At 37.2% G+C, this 27,425-nt stretch overlaps 1 protein-coding gene across 1 annotated transcript; it reads right to left on the minus strand.

The window, feature by feature from the left end:
* Nucleotides 1-14,120: 14,120 nt before the first annotated feature.
* Nucleotides 14,121-26,070, minus strand: LOC139138043 (potassium channel, subfamily K, member 16-like). Its single transcript, XM_070706264.1, has 2 exons — nucleotides 25,710-26,070; nucleotides 14,121-14,926 (listed from the first exon to the last, which is right to left on the minus strand). The coding sequence occupies exons 1-2, from the start codon at nucleotides 26,068-26,070 to the stop codon at nucleotides 14,121-14,123; spliced, it is 1,167 nt and encodes a 388-aa protein (XP_070562365.1).
* Between the last annotated feature and the right edge of the window lie 1,355 nt (nucleotides 26,071-27,425).

A 27,425-nucleotide genomic window follows, 5' to 3' on the forward strand; every position in this document is an offset into this window, starting at 1 on the left:
GACTTTGTTTGTGTACCGTCTATTTACTGTCTGTTCTGTGCTGTTTTGTGTCTATGTTTACAACTATTGTCTTACGAATTCTGACCTAATGTCATTGGATTATGGATTGGTATGATTGCGATTATTTTAAGGCATTTATTTGGCCATATCAAGAATTCTTTGACAATTTAATAGGTTTTTTACAAATAATTTTACCAGTCTACAAAATGTTGAAGGCATGTACATAATTATTTTAAGAATCAGCCAGGTATTTGTGATAATGTAAAAGTCATTTACCTGAGTATTAAAAAACCTTTTGTTGGCGTTGAGCACAGTGTCTTAAACATTTCAGTTTACGCTAGGTTTTGCACTCATATCATAGACATCAACATTATGTAGATTTGCATTGATGTTTACGACAGTTTAGGAGACGTTTTAGGCATTTAGTTGGCATTGTGTATATTTGACATACAATAACAGGCATTTTTATCATCTTTATTTACCTTGAGAAATTTGGAGTGATGCCAATGACATTAGGGGTACAATGGGAGTCATTGGCATCAACATTTTAGACATTTATTTAAGTTAATGCTAGGCATTTGCAATAACATGTCGGCAATATGGCTCTTGTTGATGATGCCTATATAACAGTGAATGCAAAGTGAACAATCAAGTGTATTACATAAGTAGCTAAGTTACCTATAGGCCTAACATTGTCCGAAATTCTTACCATGAACAATGGAATGCTGGTGACGATATTGCAAATGCCTAAAATAACCATCTCAATGCCCACTTATCTGACAGTATTACTTATGTAATGCACGTGATTGCGTAACATGTTCTGAAAATGCGAAATCTGTTCTGAAAATGGAAATGACAATATGTCTAATGTGCATTTATTTATCATCTTACCTTGATGAGCCATTGATTAGACGTAGTAAGAGTCAATCCTTGCGTTCATTTTCAAAACGGGAAATTAAGTTACATCAAGCCATTGGTCGCACAGCGAAGATATATAGCGTTTTCAATTCGAGCGCCTCGTTTGTGGATTTCTTTACCGTCCCACCTTCGTGCACTTTGTCACTTGATAATTTTAGTCGGTTTAAAACCTTACGTTTTTAAGTCATTTTATACTTGAGTTTTATTTGTTGATTTATTTTAACTATTTCATGATATTTACAAGCTGTTAGTACGTTTATTTTTACTGTTGCCATTTTTCACTTTTTTCAATGTCAAGTGCATTGAGATATTTAAATATGTAATGCGCTATATAAGAAATAAAGATTATGATTTCAACTACGGCGTTCCATAAATGTCATTCACATTATTGCAAATTTCTCAAGATTATTAAAGATTATTAAAATGCCTAATATTATATTGCAAATGTTTACAGTCATGCCGACTAAATGCCCTAAAACGTTAGCTTAAGAGCCATAAACATCAATGCAAAACCCTACAATGTTGATATTAATGCCTACGATATAAGTGCAATGCCAAACATGAACTGAAAATGTTAAAAACAGTGTGCTCAATGCCAGTAAAAGGTTTTGGAAATGCCCTAAATAATAGGTAAATGACTTTTTCATCTTAACAAATACCTCGCTGTTTTCCTAAAATCATTATGTACATGTCTTAATTTTTTGAACTGATAAATAATTAATTAAAAGCCTTAATTGGCTATCAAAAATTCTTGATATGGCTAAGTACACGCCTTAAACATCAGCCACATGGAACGGTGGAATAACACTATAAAAATCCTTACAATATTATGCAAATGGCTATATTAGTGATTGACATGCCCCAAATAAACTGAACGCATTTAACAATCAGTTTAATTGTCTATTCAATTAATGCTACGTATAATTGATTGAATGCGTACAAAGGTATCGGGAATGCCCGAATGAATGCCAATGGTGTTATTGCAAATGCCTAAAAATGATCATTTCAATGTCACATGATTACAAATTTCTCAAGATTATTAAAGATTATTAAAATGCCTATTATTATATTGCAAATGTCTACAATCACGCCAACTAAAATGCCCTAAAACGTTAGCTTAAGAGCCATAAACATCAATTCAAAACCCTACAACGTCGATATTAATGCCTACTATATAAGTGCATTGCCAAGCATGAACTGAAAATGTTAAAAACAGTGTGCTCAATGCCAGTAAATGTTTTGGAAATGCCTAAAATAATCAGGTAAATGACTTTTTCATCATCTCAAATAACATGCTGATTCTTAAAATCATTATGTACATGCCTTGAAAAATTTTGAACTGATAAGGCTGCATTCACAAAAAAATGGTTTGGGGGATGCTGGAGGAATCAGGGGGATTCGAAAATTTTCGGGGTAGTTGAGGGGGGACTTGAAAATATTTTGGTTCCCTCTTATGCTTTACATTTTCCAATTCCAAGTTTTTGTGGGTAATTCAATAATAAATGAATACCAGTTTTATGTCATCCCTTTTTTGTAATGCTAGTAATAATTTAACAAAATCTAGAACCACTTTGTCATATTTCATGACTTTTATCTCGAAAAAAATCTACACATGTGTGATTTGTCATAAAAAACCAAACCTGAGCCTAGTAACAAGTCAGAAGCTGCAACTGTTGATGATTTTTGCAATATTTCTTTGCAATATATCAACTACAGTTTCTTGCTGTCTCCCTACAATGTGCTCAAATACACAATATTCAGTTTGTCGACAAAATCTGTATATGTAAATGTGTATTAGGTGATAATTTAATTAGAATCCAGACTGACAATCTGTTGTCAGTGATACAAATGCATGGTACACATACACAGGCTGTGATAGCAAGCTGAATACTCAACAGTTCAACATGCTGTAGGGAGTAGAACAAGAACGCAGTTGTATAAACTGAACAAAAGTATTGTCAAAATTATTAAAGTTAATACAGCTACTCCCTACGGGCAGTGTCACCATCAGGTAGAGCCCTGCTACTGAAGTGCCACTGTCACTGCATACCTGAGCAGTGAAAGAGATAGCTCTGACTCTGATGTACATGATAGTTGAAAAAGAGTTTGTGTCAAATGACGCTCATGACAGTGAAACATACTTGTACACAAGATCAGGCCAGAGAGCAACACATGGAAGACCAGGAGAATTGAAAAGCAATCGGGGATGTTTTAATTCAAGCATATGAGAATAATCAAATATTAAAAAAAAAGATGGGGTCACCATGCTTGATTTCTAAATTTTCAAATTCTCGTCATAAAATAATACAAAAGTAAAACTTTGAACAGTAAAGACTAAATGAAAGAATATGTGACTAAATGGAATTATTTATTTTTTAACCAAATTTGCCATTATTACACCCAACATTTCAGAGATGAAAACATTTATTTGATGGAATATTTTAACCTTCCAATATTGTCAATTTTGAGTAGCATCTAATTCATATATGTCTTGTACTTATGAAACAAAATTTTTGGTAGGTCACTGTGCTCAGTTTTTTACAATATGGCAATTAGTCAGAATTCACAATTTGCCTACTCCCTCATGATCGTCATTTTGTGTGAACTTCGGCAGGAGCAACTGATCTGGCTAGAGTTGGATTAACTCAAGTTGGCTTGGATTGATAAATCCAAAAAGCTCACCGATGCGTTTAAAAAGAACTAGCCTTAGGATTATGACTTTACAAAGTGCAAATCACAAGTAGTCTTGAACACCTGCGAGCGGAATGGCGCAATACGTGTTTATTTTTTTCTGCGCGCACATCGTTTACAAATAGTCGGGGGAGGGGACTTGAACATTTTTGTTATCATATAGAGGGGCATTTGAATTTTTTTTAGGGTACTGAGGTAGAATCTGAAAAAAAAATACGATTTCGATCACGATTCCTCCAGCCCCCCAATCGATATTTGTGAACGCAGCCTGTATAATTAATCAAAAGCCTATTAAGTTATCAACAATTCTTGATATGGCCAAGTAAACGCCTTATAATATCAGCCACATGGACATAACAAAAAATAATCTCTATAGCCTATTATCATATACCCATGCCCATATTGCTACATCCTAGTGACGTTCAACGTAAAATAAACGTAAATATTTCACGGTAAACGTCGAGATATGCACGATGAACGTCATCGGTTTTAGAGTTTTCCCGAACTACATTAGCAGTTTGTTGGTAAACAACGTAAACAACAAAATGGCTGCTGCTCCCCGCCTGCGAAGCGATGTCGCCGACGTAAAAACTTGAAGGGCTTCGAGGAACACGGGTATTTCTGGTTGCAAAATACGGAAATATCACGTTGAGTCTTGAAATGTTTTCCCATGGTATTTTTTTGGTCAAGTTCTAACAAACATTCTGCCGTTCGCACGGCGCCGGCACTGTGCACAGTCTCCACCGAACAGGTAGTGGGCGCGTGGCGTGACAGCGATGTCGCGCGCGCGACGACTGTTGACATGGCAACTCTAAAGGTAAACTAACAAAATGGCGTCCCCCTCCGCGCGAGCTCCGTGCCGTACGACGATCGAAATCAGGATAGATTTAAAGCTGAGCAGTTTTTGATCGGTTACAGTTGTAATAGCATATTGCACCTTAAAATGTTCCTTCAGTATGACGATTTTTGTATCCCGGTGTCTTTCTTCTTGGGTTTCATTGAGATATGGACGACTTGCAGCGATGTCGCGCTTGATGTTGACATCTTCGTCGTATACTTTATGAATGAAGCCTGTTCATATAAACATTCTGATATTTATGCGCAAGGCGTAATAAAGTAAAGCCTCAAAATTAAAGGTTTTTCGTTCTATTAGTAAAAATTCCCTAAAATTATGGGCATGGGTATATGATAAATCGGTTATTATCCAATATCGCCTGTTCCTTGTGTCGTATCGGCATTCGTGTAATTTGTGCTGCGTCAGACCCCGGCGTCAGACACTCGACTTCGTCTCGTGTCTGACGCAGCACAAATGACACTCATGCTTATATATATACGACACAGGAACAGGCGATATTGGGTAATAACCTCTAAATATTATGCAAGTTTTTTTATCAGTGATTGACATGCGCCAAATAAACTAAACGCATGTAACGATCAGCTAAATTGTCTATACAATTTATGAAAATACCACGTATAATTGATTGAATGCGTACAAAGGTATCGGGAATGCCCGACATGATGCTATAGAATGCCAATGGTGTTATTGCAAATGCCTAACAATGGCCATTTCAATGTCTAATGAAATCAGAGTAATGCCTGTTATCACATGAACTGTGTGACGTAAGCAGGACAGATAAAAAATTCCAATTACCCCGTTCCATGCCCCGGGGGGTAACTCCCATAGATGGCTATACGGGGGGGTCAGCGCGAAAGGGGTCGTTTTTTTGCACTGTTTGGTATCAGAAAGGGTATACTTTTCACGAGGTGTTGGTATGAGAAAGGGTCCGGTTTTAAACACAAACTGACATTTGTTAAAAAATCATGCTGTCAACACTGGAAACCCATGTATCTACATCCCAGATCTACCATCAATATTTCCAATCTGTCGGTTTGACTGCTGGTACCCCTGGTACGCAAGGCGAGTGAGTCGTATCTGTATACGTATGGTATTGTATGTTGGCAGGGTAGCGTGAGGTGCTATGCGGGTCAAAGGTCAACCCCACGCTACCCCGCCAAGAGATAGCTGCGTTTCGACAACTAGGTATCAGAAAGGGTAGGGTTTTTTGCTCAAGACTGGTATCACAACAGTTTGGGTTTCCATGTTCGTGCGGAGCCTCCCCGTACTATTAGCCATGGAGTTACCCCCCCCCCGGGGTTCCATGTCATCAACCGGATCCTTTTTCCTACACTAGTGCCGTTCATACAGGCACATCGCAGCGATCCCCATGCTGCTTACCCTGCGGGGTGGGGGTGGGGGGGTTTAATGGTATATTCATATGGGGTGTAGCCTGCCGCCCAAGTTGAAAAAATATCTACTTATGTATATTCCATAAATATGACCCTGTTTTAGGGATTTCTTTGGGAATTTTCACCTCTTTTCTGTTAGATGCAAAGGTTTTACTAAAGCATGGGACATTTGCTTTGTTATCGACCAATGTTTGGGTTTTTTCAATGAAAATCGACCCATGGTTAGGGATTTTTTAGTATAAAAGTGACCCATTTCGGAGACAATACCCGTATACCTTTTCTATCGGAGTACCCCCGTGGGGTACTGCTTGCAACGCCACTCAGAGTTCATTCACCTGAATACTAGTCTTCCAGCCCATTTTCGGTTTGAAAATTTTGAGAATTCTCACAATTCAAGAACCGGCCCGGATAGCCGCAAGAGTGACGTAGAGCACGACGGATAAAAACCCTTTGTAGTTCCACCGGATTTTTTCCCGCGCGGTTGCGAGCACAGACCGATCTGCCGTGCTCTCGGTCTCATCATGACAATTTCGAAAATTGATGCGATCGAAAGATAGAAGGAATGTCCCACTAAATTTCGAGTCGCTAAAGCTTTATCTATCCCCAAGAATTGAATGAGGGGTGCCGTCGATCTGTTTAATAGTTCGGTAACGTCGCGGTTCCAGTCGTACAGAAAAGCGACATAGATGGCACAAAACACCAAGTCATTCGACGAACAGAGATGAACTTCCTTCATAACATATAACATTCGGTAAATTCTCGATCGGAATCGAACCTGCAGCGTAGGGCTCCCGGTAGGGCTTTAGCAAAGACATAAGCTGTCAGCTAGAGCCTGAACTCTGCACTGTCATGCAGAGCTGTGGGTGTATTTTCGGACGTCGATTCGGACAAAATAACAGAGTTTCCGTCGAGTGACAAAACTTTGAGGTATCTACGGGCGAGATATGTGACCTGCAAAAATCAAAGTCAGTAATATCGACGAGTTGACATCCTCGGCGCTTGCGACCGGTGGCAGCAGGGTTACGACCGGGGAGGCTTGGTCACAGTGGGTGCATCGAACCCCATCGAACGGAACTTTTCGGGCTCGCAAAGATCCTAAGCTTGTGATATTTTGAAAGCCATTACAACTCATAGAGTAAGAAATACTGCTCCGATCTCATTCATTCTCTTCATAAATATATTCGATTTGAATATATGCTAAATAACTCTGGTTATAATACGATTGCTGTCGGCGCTAGCGCGGTGGTGAAGCCTCCCTTCCTGCCGATGGCAAGGCTGCAGACAGACTGACTTTCCTTGGCGTCGGGACAGCGCGAGACAATGATTGACCGAATCCCAATGACTGATTGGTAAAGATGGCATTCGGAGAATCAGTATCAAAATTTAAACTTCAATGAAAGTACCCAGTAAATCATTTGCATATCTCCAAGGCGATGGGCCGTTTTACTTATTAAATGAAAGCAATACAAGAAAATAAAACCCAGATCGCGAAAATGTTTTTGCAATAAATTTGATCCATACACATCAAACGAAAAGTAAGAAGACTGTTAATGTGATAAATATATAATCCCATGAATTTTTTTTTCTGTTTGACGTCATTGTATACTCGTGTATTTCGCGGAACCGCACAACATCTCAACATCTCGCCGTCAAGTTCGGTTCTAAGTTATACGGCTCCTCGAAAAACACTCATATACGATGACGTCAAGCAGAGAAAAATAATCATGGGATAACATACAGATAGCTTTGAATATGCGAAACATGCTCTGAAAATGGAACAGATAATATATGTTCAATATGCATTTGTGACATCTACGGCGTAGATTTCGACATTATATTTGACGAGTAGAAGAATAGAGAGAACAAAAAAAACTAGAAATCACATGAAAAGGAACAGCCATAAGTGAAGCAATAATTTAGAGCATTATGCTAGTCTTCAGGCCTTTGAACATTCGTGTTAATCACTTCATACCTGAGGTCCATTGCCATATACGCCCTCAGTCGTCGGGCGGACGTTTCGAAGGCAACTTTAAGATTCGATTCGGATTCAGGTTCTGTTTCTGTTTCAGAGTCGAGTAACTGACCATAATTGATCATTTCACCTATAAGTGTATATATATATATATATATATATATATATATATATATATATATATATATATATATATATATATATATATATATATATATATATATATATATATATATAATAGCTATACTAAGAATTGTTAATTTTAAAACGGTTCACGCCGTTACAAATATGTGGTATTAGGGTATAATTCTACATATTTTGTTAAAAATACAACTAATGCTAAAGTGTTTTATACCGAGAAAGACATTATCAGTATGCTTGATTTCCTCATTGACAACATATTTGTTGAATTTGGAGGACACATTTTCCAACAGTGTATAGGAATTCCATGGGCACTAACTGTGCTCCCTTACTTGCCGACTTATTTCTGTTCTCATACGAGGCAGAATTTATCCAGAACCTTATCAAGCAGAAAAAGGTCTCTGTAGCTCGTACTTTCAACCTAACATTTAGATACATAGACGATGTTATTTCATTGAATAACTCTGAATTCAGTAAATATCTCGCTATGATTTATCCTCCAGAATTGGAGATTAAAGAAACTACAGAAACGGCCTCTTCTGCTTCATATCTGGACATTTTACTTGAATTTGACTCCAATGGTCACCTTTCTACTAGGCTATATGACAAGAGAGATGATTTCAACTTTAGTATAATTAATTTTCCACACCTCATCAGTAATATTCCACTCTCACCTGCTTATGGGTATATACATTTCCCAGCTTATACGATATGCAAGAGCATGCAGTTCATATGGTGATTTTGTAGAGAGACATGGCCATCTCTCTTTCAAACTGTTAAATCAAGGTTACACCAGAGCAAGACTTGTCTCTACATTCAAACGCTTTTTTGGCAGGTATCGCAAGCTGGTAGATAAATACAATATCTCTCTTCGACAAATGATCACTGATGGCATCGGTGACATTGGGCCTTAGTTAGTGACCACTACCTATCTGACTTACAGATTGATATATGGCGGGTGCCACATGTGGGGCAGGATGCGCTTACTATTTTCGAAACACCTGACATCACTTCTTGGTCTTTTGGCCAGAGGTCCATATATCTTTCTTTCATGAATTTGACTTTGTTTGTACCGTCTATTTACTGTCTGTTCTGTGCTGTTTTGTGTCTATGTTTACAACTATTGTCTTACAAATTTTGACCTAGTGTTATTGGATTATGGATTGGTATGATTGCGATTATTTTAAAGAGAAGTATACCTTGAATAGCGTACGGTGATGAATAAAGCATTCATGTGCAAGAAATTTGAGTTTTAATTCCGAAATATACACTCATGAACATTAAAGTCTGAGAGAAATTACAGGAGGTAGCTTGTTAGTAATTTTTAGCTTGCCATGCACTGGACCATGCAAGCGAAAACCCTTTGTAAAGACAGCTTCGTGTATCTGTCTGCCCTTTACAATGTTGATTTAATATACGAACAGAAACTTCCCTCCAAGACCACTGTCGACCAACTTGCCCCAAAAACATCAACTTAGGGATCAAGAAAAATAAAAAATAACGAGGATTGATACTTGCATGCGGGCGAAATGCCGGTGATGGCGCTATCATGTGTGGTGAGTGCGGTTTTGTCACATCAACGTTGTGCCGAAAATACTGTCAGTCGCAAAGTACGTCACCTCATCGTCAACCGAAGGAGCCCAGTGAAATACAAGGTAACTTATCACAGCTGCACTTAGCTTCGTGCTCGTCTGTAGAGCTCTCTCTCTCTCTCTCTCTCTCTCTCTCTCTCTCTCTCTCTCTCTCTCTCTCTCTCTCTCTCTCTCTCTCTCTCTCTCCCCCGGGCCCCCCCGCGGCCGTCTCGTGCCCACCCCGTCTGTGCTCTGTTAACTTTCTGGGCCGGGTACACGGTTATAAAAAGTATATCAGTTCCCACACGAAGAAACGTCCTTGAGCGAAAATATCGCAAATATTTTTAGAGAAGGCATATCAAGAGGGTAGTTTTCCAATTATAACTGGAAGATTTACAGCCTTGTTGAAATCGTGCCGAAAACAAGTTCCAAGGTGCAAACAGTTATCGCCATATATAATGTAGGCAAGGGGGATAGAAATGAGCGGCGACACTATACTGGAGCGTATGGAGCGCTCTCAACACCGTATGTACTCAATGACATCTCAATGCTCAATGGCGAAGCCAAGTTTTGAAGGGATTTCAACGTATAAGTTTTTAACTCGAGAGTAAAACTCAATCATGACAATTAGATCCTATGAAATGGCAATAAAAGCTGAAAACATTCTACTGAGCAAACCCTATTTAATGGATTATTGTAATTTGCCACTTATCGTTCACCCAGTTAAAGCTATGAATTCGTTTCTTCGCTTCGATTTAAAGTTTGTATGTGCGATGTGTGATAGTGAGCATGCGTGCGTGAGTGCTTCACGAACTCTACAACGTGTGGAGCGGTCTCAGTCAGAAAAATGTAACAACTTAGCCGGCTATTGAACCACTCTTTTTTGGGAGTGGAGATTTAGCCGAGCGGTTCTCTCTGTGGCCTCTCTGCTAGGCGACTGATGTCGTATGTTGTGGGTTCGAACCCGATTCAAAACTATCCGCATTTCCTCAAAAATATTCATTCATTCATTCGCTCATTCCATTCCTTCCTTCCTTCCTTCCTTCCTTCATTCATTCATAGTAACCTGCAGGAAGGCAATAGTACCATTACAGTTATGCTCAACGGAAAGTAGACGATGAGATTAAATGATACCTTACTCAATTACTAATTTACATCAGACACTTTATTTCTAAAACTACACTAGTACCTCACAATATTGCTTGCGAGCGGCAAGTTCTCAAAGACAAGAATAACAAATACCAGACCTAAATGATTCCTTAACATAACAGTCGCTTGCCTGCTTCTCTGCCGACATGAGTGCCTTATCTCTTTCCACTGGTTTATTGCCGTAATCTTATACCACGATACTAATTACACAGCGACAAAAAGACAACTGTAGTTCTTGCTGAAATGAACGTCATCGCCGGGGTAGACCGGCCGACATTGTTGAGACACTGCTCAGTAAGTGTCAAGTAGATTGGATTTTTCAATCTTTAAAATCATGACTTCTGCTTTTGCCAATTTTCATTTTCTTTGACACTAAAATGCCTTAAAACAGATTACCCCTAATTCTTTGTATGAAAATGCCTCGACCTAACCCCCCTAATTCTTTGTAAAACAGGTCCACACTTACGATTGATAACAATGGGTATTTTGCCAAACCATGGTGGTGAAAATTTTACAATCAACTGCCACTCTGTAATTTGTGCTAGAGTGAAGATAAGTGTGGACAAAAACATTTGGATAAAACTGACTTAATTTGGCAATGTTATCACGCATGGGGGTCTCTAGCTATGTACCATATCGCCAACTTTACAATTACCTAAGCTACTGATGATTAATGTGAAATACTGTCTATGTGTCCACTGTTCTGTGTATCTCTTCTAGCAGTCAAACAGTGGTGCAACTATTCTCATGCATACTCTTCCAAGTACATTTGATTGGGATGTTTAATGTTTTCTGTTTATTATATCCAATAAAATGAGACTTTGTCTATCTGTTATTCAATGGCTCAAAATTGATGAGGGTCAATTACAGATTTGTATAATCCTCTACAAGATTTACTCGCCAAACCAGAGAAACCATATAATTATTGTCTGTCTCAAGATATCTTTGCAAGAGCTTTTCAGACAAAACGTTTGATTCATGAATGATGAAGATGTTTCATTATTTGCCTTTTATATATCTCTTTGAGAGGCATATATGTTACTTCATGCTTCAGCCAACTTACAGTTGTCTTTTTGTCGCTGTGTAATTAGTATCGTGGTATAAGATTACGGCAATAAACCAGTGGAAAGAGATAAGGCACTCATGTCGGCAGAGAAGCAGGCAAGCGACTGTTATGTTAAGGAATCATTTAGGTCTGGTATTTGTTATTCTTGTCTTTGAGAACTTGCCGCTCGCAAGCAATATTGTGAGGTACTAGTGTAGTTTTAGAAATAAAGTGTCTGATGTAAATTAGTAATTGAGTAAGGTATCATTTAATCTCATCGTCTACTTTCCGTTGAGCATAACTGTAATATGTCCCCCAAAGTCTCATTACGTAGATAACAATAATACTGCTAAAACAATAATAATCGAGTACAGAATATGAAAACGTTGCTTTTAACCCTTTCACCCCCAGTTCCCTGTGTACAGGTCCAACTTTACCATAGAAAACAATGGATTTGGGAAAAACCATAGTGGTGAAAGGGTTAATGGAGCCTGTTACACTTGATCCTCGGCAAAATTGAAGTGCGGGCGTCTTCTTTGAACTTGTTCAAAATAAATTCAAATACTTCAAAGACTACAATAGAGATTGTTGTTAATGTTTCTTTAACAGGTTTATAAGCTTTCATAAAATTCTTTGACTTTCTCTTACAACAGCAGAAGTGTGATCTGAAAAGCATAACAGCAATCCAAACAAAATGTTCAAATTCCTAATTTTATTTGCTCTCGTAAATTTAAAATCTGACACACATGTTGCTTAAAACTGAAAAATGTGAAATTCTTGGGGAAAGGTAAAATATTAGAGCACAAACATATCAGGCAGCTGTCGTCATGACGTGTCACCTTTCCAAAATGCAATGTAAAGGCCCATTCTTGAACACCGATGGAATTTTAAAATATCAAAGAATGATACAGGGACTACGGAAATGCACTTTGATTTTTTTACAAAACATTTGAAAATTGTAAAAAAATACAAGAAACAAAACGTGATGTGGAAATGTTTACATCGTTTCAGATACTGAGATTTATCAAAGTTTTAATCTGATCAATTTACGTAATTCTTGGTAGATATCGATTATTGTATAGCCGTTAGAGCCAAATTTGGCCGTTGTGATTAAGACATTAAATTCAGTATCGTGACACCAACTTGGTGTCACGGCAACTTGGTATCATTTTCTGACTAAACAAACCCCAAATTACGATTGAAGCCCCGATAGTCGCGAATGTGTAATAAACCTGTCTCAAAATATCCCCAGATTTCCAAGAGTTTTCTTTAAATAATGTCCATTAAAAACTAAAAATGTGAATAACACTGTAAAAAGTGTCAAAAATTACATGTAAATTCAAACGTTTGAACATCATTTTAGATTTCCCGACATTTTCAAAAACTAATCATATGACAGAGAAAAACATATTCCAACAACAAAATTTTGTCTATCGTGTGTTGTACTTTCAGTTGGCATCATGCTTGTTTCGTTTAACACACGATGTGTGTGTGCAGGAAATAAGCTTACTGTTTTTTGTACTTTTCCATGGGGGCGCCATTTTATGAGTGCGGCACCCGTTTATTATTTAACCTGTTAAAACGCGTAGGCATGGTCCGAATCAGTGAACAGTGATACTGACATGTCCGTCAGTTAGTACATTTACATAGACCAACTCTGGTTTGAAAATAAAATCATGAAAAAAAAATGCATAAAATTCGCAGCTATTGGGGCTTTAATGGTTTGTTCACAGGAAATTTACTCACCAATATCGATATTTTTTAATGATACAAGCTGGCAACGTTAACGAATCTGTAAAGACTTCGGTATATATCCTAAATGTAAATGTTTGTATTGACAATCATAGACTATTCATATTGAAAACAATGATTAGAATGTGTTTCGAGGCGGAGGACGTCAGCACACGAAAAAAATGCAATCTTTATTATTTCATCAGAAAAAAAGAGCAAAACGTACAATTGCTGGTCCTTATATTTTCACAAAACAAGTTAACAATGATTGCTACAATGATAACATTGTATTATTTTAGCATTTGAGGTGAGACCATGGAAATAGTCCAATAGGACTTGTCTATAGTCCATTAGGACTTGTCTATAGTCCATTAGGACTTGTCTATAGTCCAATAGGACTTGTCTATAGTCCATTAGGACTTGTCTATAGTCCATTAGGACTTGTCTATAGTCCATTAGGACTTGTCTATAGTCCATTAGGACTTGTCTATAGTCCATTAGGACTTGTCTATAGTCCATTAGGACTTGTCTATGTTCAATTAGGACTTGTCTATAGTCAATTAGGACTTGTCTATAGTCAATCAGGACTTGTCTATAGTCAATCAGGACTTGTCTATAGTCAATTAGGACTTGTCTGTAGTCCAATAGGACTTGTCTATTGTCCATGGTGGTTTTGATCGTCTTCTTGGCATTTGACTTCCCGGTGGCAGTGTAATAAACAATCTGATTTCTCGAGTTTTCTTCGAATTTTTCCGGCAACGTGTCTGATCTTTTCCACTGACAGAGCAATGCAGGCAGAAAATATGATGAGTCCAACATATGTGAACACGAAGTAGACAGCAGGTCCAAGGACCCTATATTCTTTAAGTACGCCTGCCCCCGGAATCAGGTCCCCATAACCTATCGTTGATAAAGTTATGAAGGTACAGTAGATGGCATCAATAAAAGTCCAGTCGTACTCGGTGTAGTACATAAACACGGCGCCGAGAGCTGTATACAGGACGTAAATCACTGACAGCGTTCCCAGGGCCTTACCCTTGGCGATTGGGTCTGAGTCGATCATAGGCGAGTTATCAGGATTCTCTACCACGTCGTCATTGGCAACTTGATTTTCAACATCGCTGATATTCGGTAATTCTTCGCAAGGAGGTACCGGGGAAAGTTCAGTCTCTGCCGTGTCACGTGCTTTGGGACTGATGCTGTTGGAATAATTGATGGTGCCGTTTACTGCTTCATCCTTCAACTCATTAGGCGTTTCCTGCGGGTCGATTCTATCAGTGCTGTTTTGGCGAATGCTCCGTCTGGCTCTCTTCATTACTTTCTTGAATTTGCGGGAAGTGAAAGACGCCAGAAGAATGCCGAAATTAGACAGAAAGAGAAGATTTAGAGGCACGCCAAAGAGGGAGTAGATAAACATAAGTAATCGACCACCTTGTGTAACTGGCGCAATATCACCAAAACCTGAAATACACAATTGTATAAACGAAAAGCGAATGAAACAGAATGAAAATAGACCGATTAGCATTTTGTACCCCCATCTTCAAGGCACATTAGCTCGCCCGCCATTGTTTTCCATTGTAAAGTCGGGTCTCACAACTTGAACAAATGAAAGACTTAAACTTTTGCTCAAACTTTCCCGAATGAAATTTTCAACAATTCTCTTATCAAATCAACAATAGAAGATCGGGGGTCACCATGAAAAGTTTGGAACCAGGGAAACAAATTAGTCATCATTTTGCGATATTTGGAATTTAAAATAGCCGCCCTTCCTGTGTTATCTCTATGGGGAAAAATTAAATTTTGGATTTTCATAAAACTAAGCCTGTGAAAGTTTTTCTTTCTTCCAGAGGTTTAAAATGAACCCCAAAAGTGGTAGATCAGCAAAGAATTGTAGAAATTTGAGAGTCCGACTATCTGTCTCCGAGGTGCGTTGTACCTTAAAGGTATACTGTCACCTGTTTCAATTTTGCCACAGTTACCATGGAAAGAGAAAATCTAACCAATCACAGATTTTAAGTGGGTGGCCGCTTTTTAAAAACAGCGCCCTCACATGGGTATTTTGAATACCAAGGAACGCCCTTTTGACCATATATGGGCATATTTAGATTACAGGTGACTGTATACCTTTAATGTGCTTGACATTCATGCTCGACGGAAATTCACATTGTATGTCAGTGAATAACTGTCTAGGCCAACCTGGCAATTGGGTTGATAGAAGACAGTCGCAAATATTCCATTTGAGTTTTTTAAACTTAATATAGGGACAGAATGGATCATGAGATGGACTAATTCACAAGGTAAAATATTGTAATTTTCCCGTATTTCCAAAGCACTGAGAAAAATTGCAATGCCAGCATTTATCCATAGATTCTTTTGCAAAGACGAAATAATCTCGCCATTGTGACTTGTGCCTAGCATGGTGGTACCAATATTTAGATCTTTTGTTTTCAAAATTGCTTCTCAGAAGTTTTTTGACATTACAAGGAAATTAAAATGTGACATTGACGCTTTTGTACATTTTTACGTTAAATTGAAAAGAATCGGCTAACCCTGCACTACTTATATATATGGGAGTCTGTACTATCTTAAACCAGTAGACCTTTGGTCATTGGTTGCCTGTGTGTAGTCACTATGCCAACTGCTACCAGTCGCGCGTCATATGAAGGTAATATTAATATTTTGCTGCTACTGATTAACAAAGGTTTATGACGGCTCCATTTTGTAACCTTATCCTACCGCGTAATCGGATTGCGATGACCCTTTGATCCTTTGCTCAGTCTCTATCTGCAATTACCCTTTTCAGTAAAATGCTGAGTCACAAGTCATTTATGGCAAATAGTACTCCTGTAAAAGAGAACCAATTTTCTTATAGTAAATGGTTTACTATGCTATCTCTTATCTCAGTATCATGTCACCTATCTGCTATGACATTTAGTTTCCTATCTACTATACATTTTAACACTTCGACGTTTCTCTATCAATGTGCAATAAATCATTCTTTCTATACTCAAAAGTGCTGCGTCACGAGTGTAAGGGGGGGGGGTTGATTGAGTTTTCACATCAACACAACCAATTGACCTCCTTGCGTCAAGCGCGTGAAGTGGTTTCCGATGGTGTTAGCACGGGATGTTCTGATAAGATGAGGAATTTGGATCGATTTGGTATATCCACTAGCATACCGTTTGGTTGTCTTTATACACTCCTCTGTAGCGAAGATAATGTCCGTTGATAGCCGTTTAACAGGTTGAAAATCAATCCAAATTCAAAATTCTACAGTGATAAGATTGAGGAGTCATGAGAATAAGGTTTATAATATCAACACATGTATCTTGCAAGAAAAGTTTAGATCTTAGTTCGCTCTCAAAACTGTTTTGCAAAACGTAACCTACCTAATAGCAAGTCATTGACAATGACATAGTCCCCGCTTGTAATTGGGAATTTGTCAGTGGAAGTGATTAAATTGAAGTCGATATGGTGCGCATGAAAACAAAATGAGAGTATGAGAAATGTCGAAATTTAACTAATCTGAAAGAAACTGGTCAAGACATGTCTGAGTTATGGCTCTTGACTTAAAAAATCAGAAGGCCAGATATGAACCAAAAATGCCCCTTTGTTCAGTACAGAAGAGACTTACTATAATTAGCGATGCCTTTCTTGACTTAAATATTCATAGGATCAACATCTGCAGCAAGTGTCATCAATTTTAGGGCACTCATCCAGGATATACAAACATTCTTTCCCTGTTGAGAGACCTGACTTTACTATGGAAAACAATGGCGTTGGTCCATACCGTGATGGTGAAAACGTAAAGCCAATCTGGGCTGCTACCTTATTATGAAAGTCATTAAATAAGTCAATTAGTAAATAATCGACAGTTGGTGTCAAACATTTTTGCATCCTATTATAACACTGACAGATTATCATCTGTACCACGTTTCATAAAATTTGATGCAGTGTTTCTGGATATTCACCCTAACAAGCGACCTGGCGGCCGATATAGACCCGCTGTATTAAGTAGAGAATAACTATATGTGACACATGTGTCGATGAAGAAGGTGGAAATCTTATATAGATCACTTTATTGGCCTGACTAAAATGGCAAAAATATCTGCAAAATACACCATTGAAGATTCCATCATACTTCGAACATATCACATTAAGATCATCCCTAAGAACATGTCAACAAAGCTATCAGACGGTTAGTCTTTTGAAAATCAAATATTTTGACCAATAGTGGCAAAATTTGTCAAAAAATTCAAAACTGCAGATTTCAACATAATTTCAATGGATCACGTTTAATTCATCTGTAGGAACCTGTATACCAAATATCAAAGCTATCAGACAAGTACTTTTTGAAAATCACAGTTTGTGACAAAAATTGCAAAAATTGCCCCCAAAATACAAAATTGTAGATTTCATCGTAACTTGAACGTATCACGTTTTGCTTATCCCTACCTATAAACCTTTATATCAAATATAAAAACTGTTAGACAATTGGTTTTTGGTGAAATAAATTTTTGACCAAAAATAACAAGAAAAGCCATAAAAATGCAAATATACAAATTTCACCATGATTTGAAAAAGTTAAAATGAACTGCATACCAAATTTAAAAGCAATCTGACTTGCGATTTCAGAGGAGAAGGCAAGTGTTGGCGGCTGACACATACGGACGACGGACGGACAGACGGACGATGGCGGAAAGTCAGCCTATTTGATAAGCTCCGCATCGCTGACAGCAGAGCTAAAAACGAATATTCATCATGTACACAATTAATTGAAATGATACCGCTAAATGTCATTGCATTCTATTACAGCACTATGAGATCAACATCTGTACCAAATTTCATCAAATTTGATGCAGTATTTCTGGACATATCGAATTAATAAGGAAAGTTCATTAAATATGCAAATTAGAAATTAATTAAAATGACACTGATAATTGTCTTTATTCAATGTAATAGCAATGTGAGCTCAACATCTGTACCAAGTTTCATGAAATTTGATGAAGTATTTTATTAAATTACGAAAGTTCGTTTAATATGCAGATCAGCAATTAATTGACATGATACAACTAAATGTCTTCATGCTATCACAAAACTGTGATATCAGCATTTGTATCGAGTATCATCAAATCTGCTGTAGCATTTCTAGACATATCACACGATTTTATGAAATATTAATTAATTAGATATACAAATTAGCAATTAATTGACATGATACTGCTCAGTGTCTTCACACAGTATAACAGTACTGAGAGATCAACATCTGTACCACGTTTCATCATATTTATACAGTATTTCAGGACATATACCACTAATTAAAAAAATTCATTAAATACGCAAATCAGCAATTAATTAACATGATATTGTGAAATGTTTTTGTACCCTATTATATAACTGTAAACTAAAGATTTGTACCAAGGGATTTGCTGCAGTATTTCTAGACATATCATTCTAATTACAAAAATTCATCAAATATGCAAAAGAGAAAAGCATATTTTATAAGTGCCAATGTTAAGAATTATGAGATACAAATGAAGTAATTTTTTTAAGAAATAAATTCTACATTGGCATCAACGGAATAAGCTTATACTGAACCATCTGATGGAATTCCTCTCCCTTAACACGTAGACTTTGCTCGTCTGTTGGTTCTGTCTCAACCAAGGTGCCTGCATATTACACCGTGCCGACTACTACCTCTCACATGCCATTGGAAGCTCAGATTTGGCTGCCTTTGGGTAGTAAAGGTTTACGAAAGGGTCATTTTGATTACCTTATCTTACAGCGTTATCTGAATGCCATGGCATGTTGATTATTCGTCTACTATCACCCTATCCATTAAAATGCTGTGTCACTATAGCCAGGCATGGTCCGATATCGAAGGAAAATTTGAAATCAAATCAACTAATCACACCGATAGGATGACAAGTAGGGCTTTAATTGGAGAGTAAAGTGAATGAAATATAGGTAGTTTACCATAGCAATGTTGTATTGTCATATGAAATAGACAAATCTGTGCTTTCTGTTGCGGCAAAGAGTTTACAGACATTCAACAAAGTAAATGCTGTGTTCCTGGTTGATGTTTGAAGACAAATTAGCAAAAGACATTCAGCGAAAGTTAAGACCAAGCATATATATATAAATAGAAATACAAGAACATGGCTCTGTTTTACAAAAGATTGGATAAACGCTGAAGTAATTAATATATCAGACGTCTTTAAAAATGAATTTATTCGAACTAAAAATGGCCATTCTAAAGCTTTGGTATGTTTGGGTGAAAAACGTACAGAGGAAAGTACATTAAAAAAAATCAATTAGACACATGTAACGATGGCAAGTAAAGACATATATCATATTTCCAATGTAACATATTGATTGTTATTTTTGTGATGGTAAAAACATAAACCATATTTGCTTGTAGAGTTATGGAAAGATTCTTCAAATTAACGTAGAAGTTTGAAAAGATATGGTTTTATATTTATATGATAAGTCATATTTCGTTATAATCTATGGAACTGAAATATTACAGATCATTTGGAAGGTGAATCATGTGTTACAATAGCAGATTACGAACATTTTACGTTTAAATGCACTACCACATCTAAAGTCTTGCAAAAGGTAAGTGAAATTATAAATGTGGTTTGGAAAAAAGTCCAACTAGTTTGAAAAGACGTAGTGTGTAGTTAAAAGTTCGAATAGTGAGATAAAAGAGATTAATACAATAATAAAGCTGACAGCTTTTGCGGCGTATAAAACAAAGATACTACAAACAATAATGAATACTAGTATACCGGAAAAGTGATAAGGTAATTGCAATGGAACGCATCTCTGAATTCGGTATCTTCTACAGAGTTAGTTTGTTTTGGCCTCAAATAGAATGATTCGTGTAAGTTCTGCTGAAAGTAGAAAAAAATGAAATCTATAAGAAAATGTTAAAAGAAGAAATTATGCAATACCAATATAGAATCATTTCCAAGAAAACGACCCCACATTCTCTCCATGGAATTGGCTAATACCGTGCCACACTTGGTAAATTCTCAACACACAGACGTTTGCTAGTCTTTTGTCCTATCTCAGCCATGATTCTTGCATGTTATCACCGTGCCAACTACTACCACTCAGCATGCCACATAAGCCCTGGTTTTGCTGACATTGAGTGATAAAGAATCATGTTAGTGTCATTTTGATCACCTTATCCTACAGTGTTATCTGAATGTGATGACATTTTGATTCTTTGTTTTGTCTCTGTCTGCAATTACCCTTTTCAATAAAATGCTGCGTCACGAGTCATTTATGGATAAACCGGATCCCTCCAGGTAGAATGTGCTTCCGGGACAGATATTCAGACTTTCAAACTTTTACCATTATTCTTTTGGTCAACCACTTGCGGAGGCTCATTTTTAAGCTTCTGGAGTAAATAAAGTTTTCACCTACTTAGTTTTGCAAAAATTGGGAATTTTGTTTTCTCCATAGAGATAACACGAGAATGGCGACCATTTTGAATTTCAAATGTCGGTAAATATTGGGTTATTTGCATTTCTAGTACGAAAATTTGCTCGGTAAACTCTATTTTGTATTCTTGTTTCCGAAAGAGAGTGGTTTAAAATTTGCTTGAGGAAAGTTTGCGCAAAAGTTTACGTCATTAGTTTTTGAGGCATGAACTACATGTAGCTACATACCTTTTAGACACTTTCAGATTTTTATTTTTTTCTCAATTGAACACGTCCCAAACCCCAATAAAGTATACGTTTTCTGAAAGCCCTGATATAGAGCTATCCGACCAAGCACAGTACACGGTCATTATTTGCATAAGAGTCACGTGACAAGCGTTTTGCTGAAGCTTCAAAAAACCGGTTTTTCCCGCCTTATGCAAACACGCTGCAAGATTTCCGGTTAGAATTTCTTCATTGACAAGCCTTGACAATATCCTTCAAAACCGTGTCTGCGATTTTTTCCCGGAGGCTCCATTCAAATTATAGGGCGTGATAATTAAAATTCCTTGAAAAGCACCTTCATCTAACACCTTTAAGAGCGCATAAAAAAAAAACAAAGGCATATAAAGAAAATCCCAGACACGGTTTTGAAGGATATTGTCAAGGCTTGTCAATGAAGAAATTCCAACCGGAAATCTTGCAGCGTGTTCGCATAAGGCGTGAAAACCGGTTTTTGGAAGGTTCAGCAAAACGCTTGTCACGTGACTCCTATGCAAATAATGACCGTGTACTGTGCTTGGTCGGATAGCTCTATATCAGGGCTTTCAGAAAATGTATACTTTATTGGGGTTTGGGACGTGTTCAATTGAGAAAAAAATAAAAATCTGAAAGTGTCTAAAAGGTATGTAGCTACACTGTAAAAATAGCGGATGCCAGACGCGTCTTTACGCGTTCAAAATGTAGATGTCGGTGTTCAAATTTGAACGGCTAGTGTTCATATTGTTAACACTAGTGTTCATATTTTTAACAATGATGTTCTAAACCTGAACACGTAGTGTTAACAACCATCTCCTTCAAGTGTTCAAAAACTCAGCATTACAGAAATTTTGCAATACTGTAAAACAATTAACAATCTTTAGTGTTTTTTACTTTACAATGGCTATATTAAATTTACTACTGCATCGATGTTAGGCAAACGTACACGGATTTTGATGTAACGAATTTCCCACTAAGTGAAAAATATCTCCGGTCTTAAATTACTGAAAGCATGTTTTTCCTAAAAAAGAAAGTATAAAAAATAATTTTACACGTTTATTACGGGTTAAAATTTGAAAATTTGGAAAAGAAAATCAGATAACCACCATGAACGTTTTAATTTTAACATCGGCGTGCAAGAGGCGTTCTACTCCTTAACACTTGGTGTTCAAGTTTTGTGCCTTTTCTTATCCCGTCATGCATCAAAACGGAAGTTGCGACATTTTTCTTGTAAACGCACGCTGAAGTCGTGATCGTGCGGAAGCAAGACCAGAAAGGGTAAGTTTTCTCGCCAAAATAGTAAAAGGTGTGAAATTTTGAAGCATCTGTAATATTATCCTTTGAAATTATCTGTATACGAGAAGAAACCTTTTTTTCTTTCAGTAGCTGGTAGACCATACACTAGCTGTGAATACGCAGCGGTGTTTTGGGCCATGGTCTATCGATCGCACTCGGGTCAAGGGTCACTGCAGAACTGTAGCGATGACCCTTGAGCCGAGTGCGATCCATATGCCACATTACCGCTGCGTAATCACACTAACACATGTCTTTTAGTAGGCACAATCGCATGAAAAACATTAGTTAAATATTGCAGAGTGTATACTCTATTGTTTCAGCATATGAGAGTTGGCTTTTCTTTAACTTTTCATCAGTTGATGACAAGAAGAAGCCAATATTTTGTAACAGTATCGAAAAGAGGTACCGTATACCAAAGTCACTCCTTTTCCTTGACCTAATAAGGCCACCTTGTCTTTCATTTGAAGTCTCATGTCGCCATATTACCTATTGTTGCATTATTTTCAGGATGTGAAAAGTTGGATTAACGTGAAATCGAAGAGTTGTTACAGAAGCTGATGGTACAGAAATTGAAGAAGATGAGTGTACAGGTAGCTGTCTGGAAACAAGCTTGAGAACCTCAGTTCATCTCTAATGTTGATTTAAACTTTCGAGGGTCAGTAACTGAATTTTGATAGGTTTCTTTTTTTTTGTTCTGAATTTATCTAAACTTTGGTAGAACGCTATGATCAACTAAATGTTACTGGAGAATAAGCTTTCAAATATGTTTAGTCTCCCTTATCAGATGCAAGGGTGGAATGAAGAATTTAAGCAGAAAGAGACAGAAAATTCAGAGTGAAAAATGTACACTCTGAATTTCTGAATTTTCTGAAATTTTCACTCTGAATTTTCTGTCGTTTTCTGCTTCAATTCTTCATTCCACCTTGCATCTGATGAAGGAGACGTTACGTCTTTGAAGGCTTATGCTCCAGTAATATTTAGTTAATCATAGCCTGCTACCAAATCTTAGATTATTTTGTATTGTAGATCAACACGTCTTTTGTTCTCGATTTGTTTCTGTTTTTAGCTTTGCTGTTAAGGACGCAGAGCTTATATCATAGGTGAATGTGTGGCATCGTCCTCAAATTTTTAAATCCCAAGCCTTTTGTTCAAAATGGCCAGTACGATTCCTATTTTTGAGACATTAAAGACATTTCAGACATTTTTAAGACATAAGAAATTATCAAGATATGATATATTCAAGTAAGTCAAATTTTGAGCTTTTTCAGAACAGATGTTTTTGTACGTTTTTACAAGTATGAACATACAACGTAATACACAATATTTAAGTAAAACCTGTTTTGCCATTACTTTGTTCATATTGTTTGAAAACGATCTATAGTGTTTATGTATTTTCTTTTCTTTATGTTTTGATAGGAAGGTGTTAACACCGTTGGTGTTTTCCTCTGACAAACTTTACAAAGTGCCCATGTTTATTTTCCCATTTTACACTAAATAATTGTATTTTACTCAAGGAATTTTTGTGTATTTTTAAATAAAATAATTTTACTGAATATCAGTGGTCTGTTTTTTTATTTCCAGGCTTGAACACTCCCTGAACGCCCAAAATTTAGGGTGTTCAACAAGTGCATATCATGTGTTCTAACCTTTAACACACTTATCGTTGAACGGCGTCCATGCGTTCAAAAAGTGTTACAGCCCTTTGAACGCGTAAATGCGTTCAATTTTTTGAACACATTTCATGTGCAACGTGTGTTCAGATATGGAACATCATGGTGTTCAATATAATGTCTGATGAACACGGAGTGTTCAAAATCTGCACACGTGTGTTCAAAAATTGAACATTGGTTGAACACGTAGTGTTAAATTTCTGAACGTCTAGACGCGTTCAAAAAGTGTTACAAAAAGGCGTTTAATTGGTGTTCTATCCTTGAACACTTAACTTTACAGTGTACCTTAATGCATATCCAATTTACTCTAGTAAATGGATGACTTTGGTATCTGTTGTGTTATTACAGTTTTACCTGTTTGGTATGACATTTTATCTCCTAGTCTTTCTCCCTCAGTCTGCAACCATCCGCCTTCCATTCAAAAATGCTGCGTCACGAATCATAAGTGTTGATGAAGGTTTTCTCAACAACACAACAATTTGGCAGATTTAACAGATACACCTCGTTGCTTCCAGCGTGTCAAGTGTTTTTCAATAGTATTAACTTGGGATATTCTGATAAGATATAGAGATTGCGCTCGATTCCGATTCGGCCTATACACCTGTATGCAGTTATTATCTATTAATTGTCTTTACACGCTTCTCTGCAGCGCAGGGCATGCCCGTTCGCGGTCGTTCATAAATAAGTGCAAATCAAGCCAAGTTCAAAATTGTACGCTGATTACATTTATGGGGTTGAGAAAAAACTTGTCCTACCGTAACGTGTATTTCAAAACCTAGAAAATTAGAAATTTTGGTTCGACTCAAAAATAGTAATAGTAACGAAACGTAACCAACCTAAGAAATGGAGAAAATATTCATGCGAAAATGTCGGACAAAATCATTTTCCAGCAACACGAGACGAAATGAAATATGAAGTGATAGTAAATAAGATCTGGAGATAAGATAAGAAGGAAGGAAATAGCGGATCATTTGAATTGCCGATAACAGCATCCTGACACTAGCCCTTAAGTGCACACACACACATATAAATATATATATATATATATATATATATATATATATATATATATATATATATATATATATATATATATATATTGCTTCGTCATTGGTGTCTAGGCCTCTATCCATACCCCAAGCTTTAGATTGAATCGGTTAATTCTTCCCTGACGTCATTTCAAGTAAGCACTTAAGCAAAGTATCATTCGAAATACACGTTCCAAAATTAGGAGTTAAAGGCAGTGGTCCACGTTCTATGCGAGTGGACAGCTGCGATTTACATGTGCCTTACGCAGATGCCTGAGGTAAAATCACATGAACGACGGCAAACACTGAAAATGTATGCACTTGGCACAGACAGAGAACTTCACTTTTTAGACGTAGTCTCGACAGTAACTGGAAGTTTAGACAAAGCTCTTACTTAACGATCACAAAGGTGCCGGTAGCAACAGTGCACGCTCTTCTGTCGTATGGTCATTTAAACATTATTAGGGTAAGAAGAATGTTGTTTTTTTCAACTTTTGATCTTAAAATACACTTTTAACAGAAGGTATTATTTAAAGAAAAGGTCGTGGTAGATTTAACTTACCGACAGTTGTTATTGCCATCACTGACATGTAAAGACAAGTTGGGAAGTCCCAGGGACGCCATGAAGACGTGGCTTCGTAGTCAGCAATGACGGCTACTTCATATTCGCCAATGGCAGCATCGACCTCCCGAGTCCAGTTGTCATGGTCTGCGTCCTTTAAATTGTGAAGTCTGCTGAGAAGCTGGATTTGTGATTCAGTCTTGTTACCCGTCATACCCTCCCTGTACTCGGCCTCGAGGACCAAGAACATGTAAGCACCGCAAAAGAGATATGTAGCAAGAGACAAGGTGAGGAGGAGGTTGACCTTGCACGTGGTGGAGAATCCACAACTTTTCCCGGACTTCTTCCCTTTATTCGTCATTCTGTCTGATGCTGGTAAAAACGAGCAATGCAATCTTAAAAATCAGCCGCTCTTTTTATGAAAAAGTTTCCCGTGGGCAGTTACTGATTAATTTTGAAATGACGTGCTGGCGTGACTTCCTGAACAGATAGTTTTATTGGTTGCCATCAGCGAGAATAGAACCAATCATCACCCAGATGATGTTTGAACATGCTAGCATCCGGTTGATCGGTATCTGTTTACGTAATCGATTACGAAACAACAGAGTATATGACGGTATTCATATTGCAATAGGAAAGTAGAAAACTCTGAATAAATACAGGGAAAGAACTTATAATTCGCTTCTTAATGTTTTATCATGAAGAAGTGAATTTCTAGTTGTAGTGAATTCCAGTTGTATGTTACTTCCTCATTGAATACGTTAATGGGTGTAAATTTTGCTGAGAACACAAATCAGTCTTATCATGGCATTTGGTAATTTTTCCCTAAAGACAAACGTTAATCCTTTTTTTAAATAATATTCCCTGCAAAGAGTATTTTAAGATCAAAATGTATAACATATTTCTTACTATTGTTCAGTGCTCAGCAAGTACCTTTCACATCACTTCGGTCACAGCAAAAATGAGCCATCTTTATCAACTACAACGATTTGTCCACTTGGCATGAACCCATTTTATGCCATCAAGATTTCAGACAGTGCAGATTAGGCAAGACACTGGCCTTCACGACATAAAATACGTAAACTTTCCAAAGATCTTACACAACATGTAGAGGAAAGACGTGATGACTGAGTGGTACCTTGACCGTGAATATAGATTATTTTAATAATGTTGTGAAAGAGTCCAACAGAAAACACCCATCGACTCAAAAACCACTGTTTTTAAAGAAAAACGTAAAGTACTTATGTAATTCAATATTAACAAACCAGAGTTAAGGGATGTTTGTAAGATTAAAAGTTATTTATTATTCCAAATAAGTTATTTCCGATGGAGAGGAAAGTTCGAAATATCGAAATGGTGTGGCAATGTTTAATTTGAACATCGGGTAGCGTTATCATTCATGATAGTTTAACTGTTTCCGCCCAAAATACTGTAGTACGTTCCTATCTTACTAATATTTAAGCACGTTTGGTTGTTTAATTTTCCTTCATGATATTTGCTTTGACGATGCTGAAGGTAAAGCATGTAAAGAAAGTACAGCAGCTATGGCAGTAGGTATTTTTCTCTTCATTTGTTTGTCCCTGATAGCTGAGGAAGCGCCATTTGTGGCTGCAGAATTATCTGTTTGTTCTTGAACGTATCTGCTGATGACAGCACCATTTATTTCAAGACCAGGTTTGAACATATTATTCACGCAATGCTAGGAAACAACTCGTC

Source organism: Ptychodera flava, chromosome 8 (assembly GCF_041260155.1).
Source record: "Ptychodera flava strain L36383 chromosome 8, AS_Pfla_20210202, whole genome shotgun sequence".
Classification (NCBI taxonomy): Eukaryota; Metazoa; Hemichordata; class Enteropneusta; family Ptychoderidae; genus Ptychodera; species Ptychodera flava.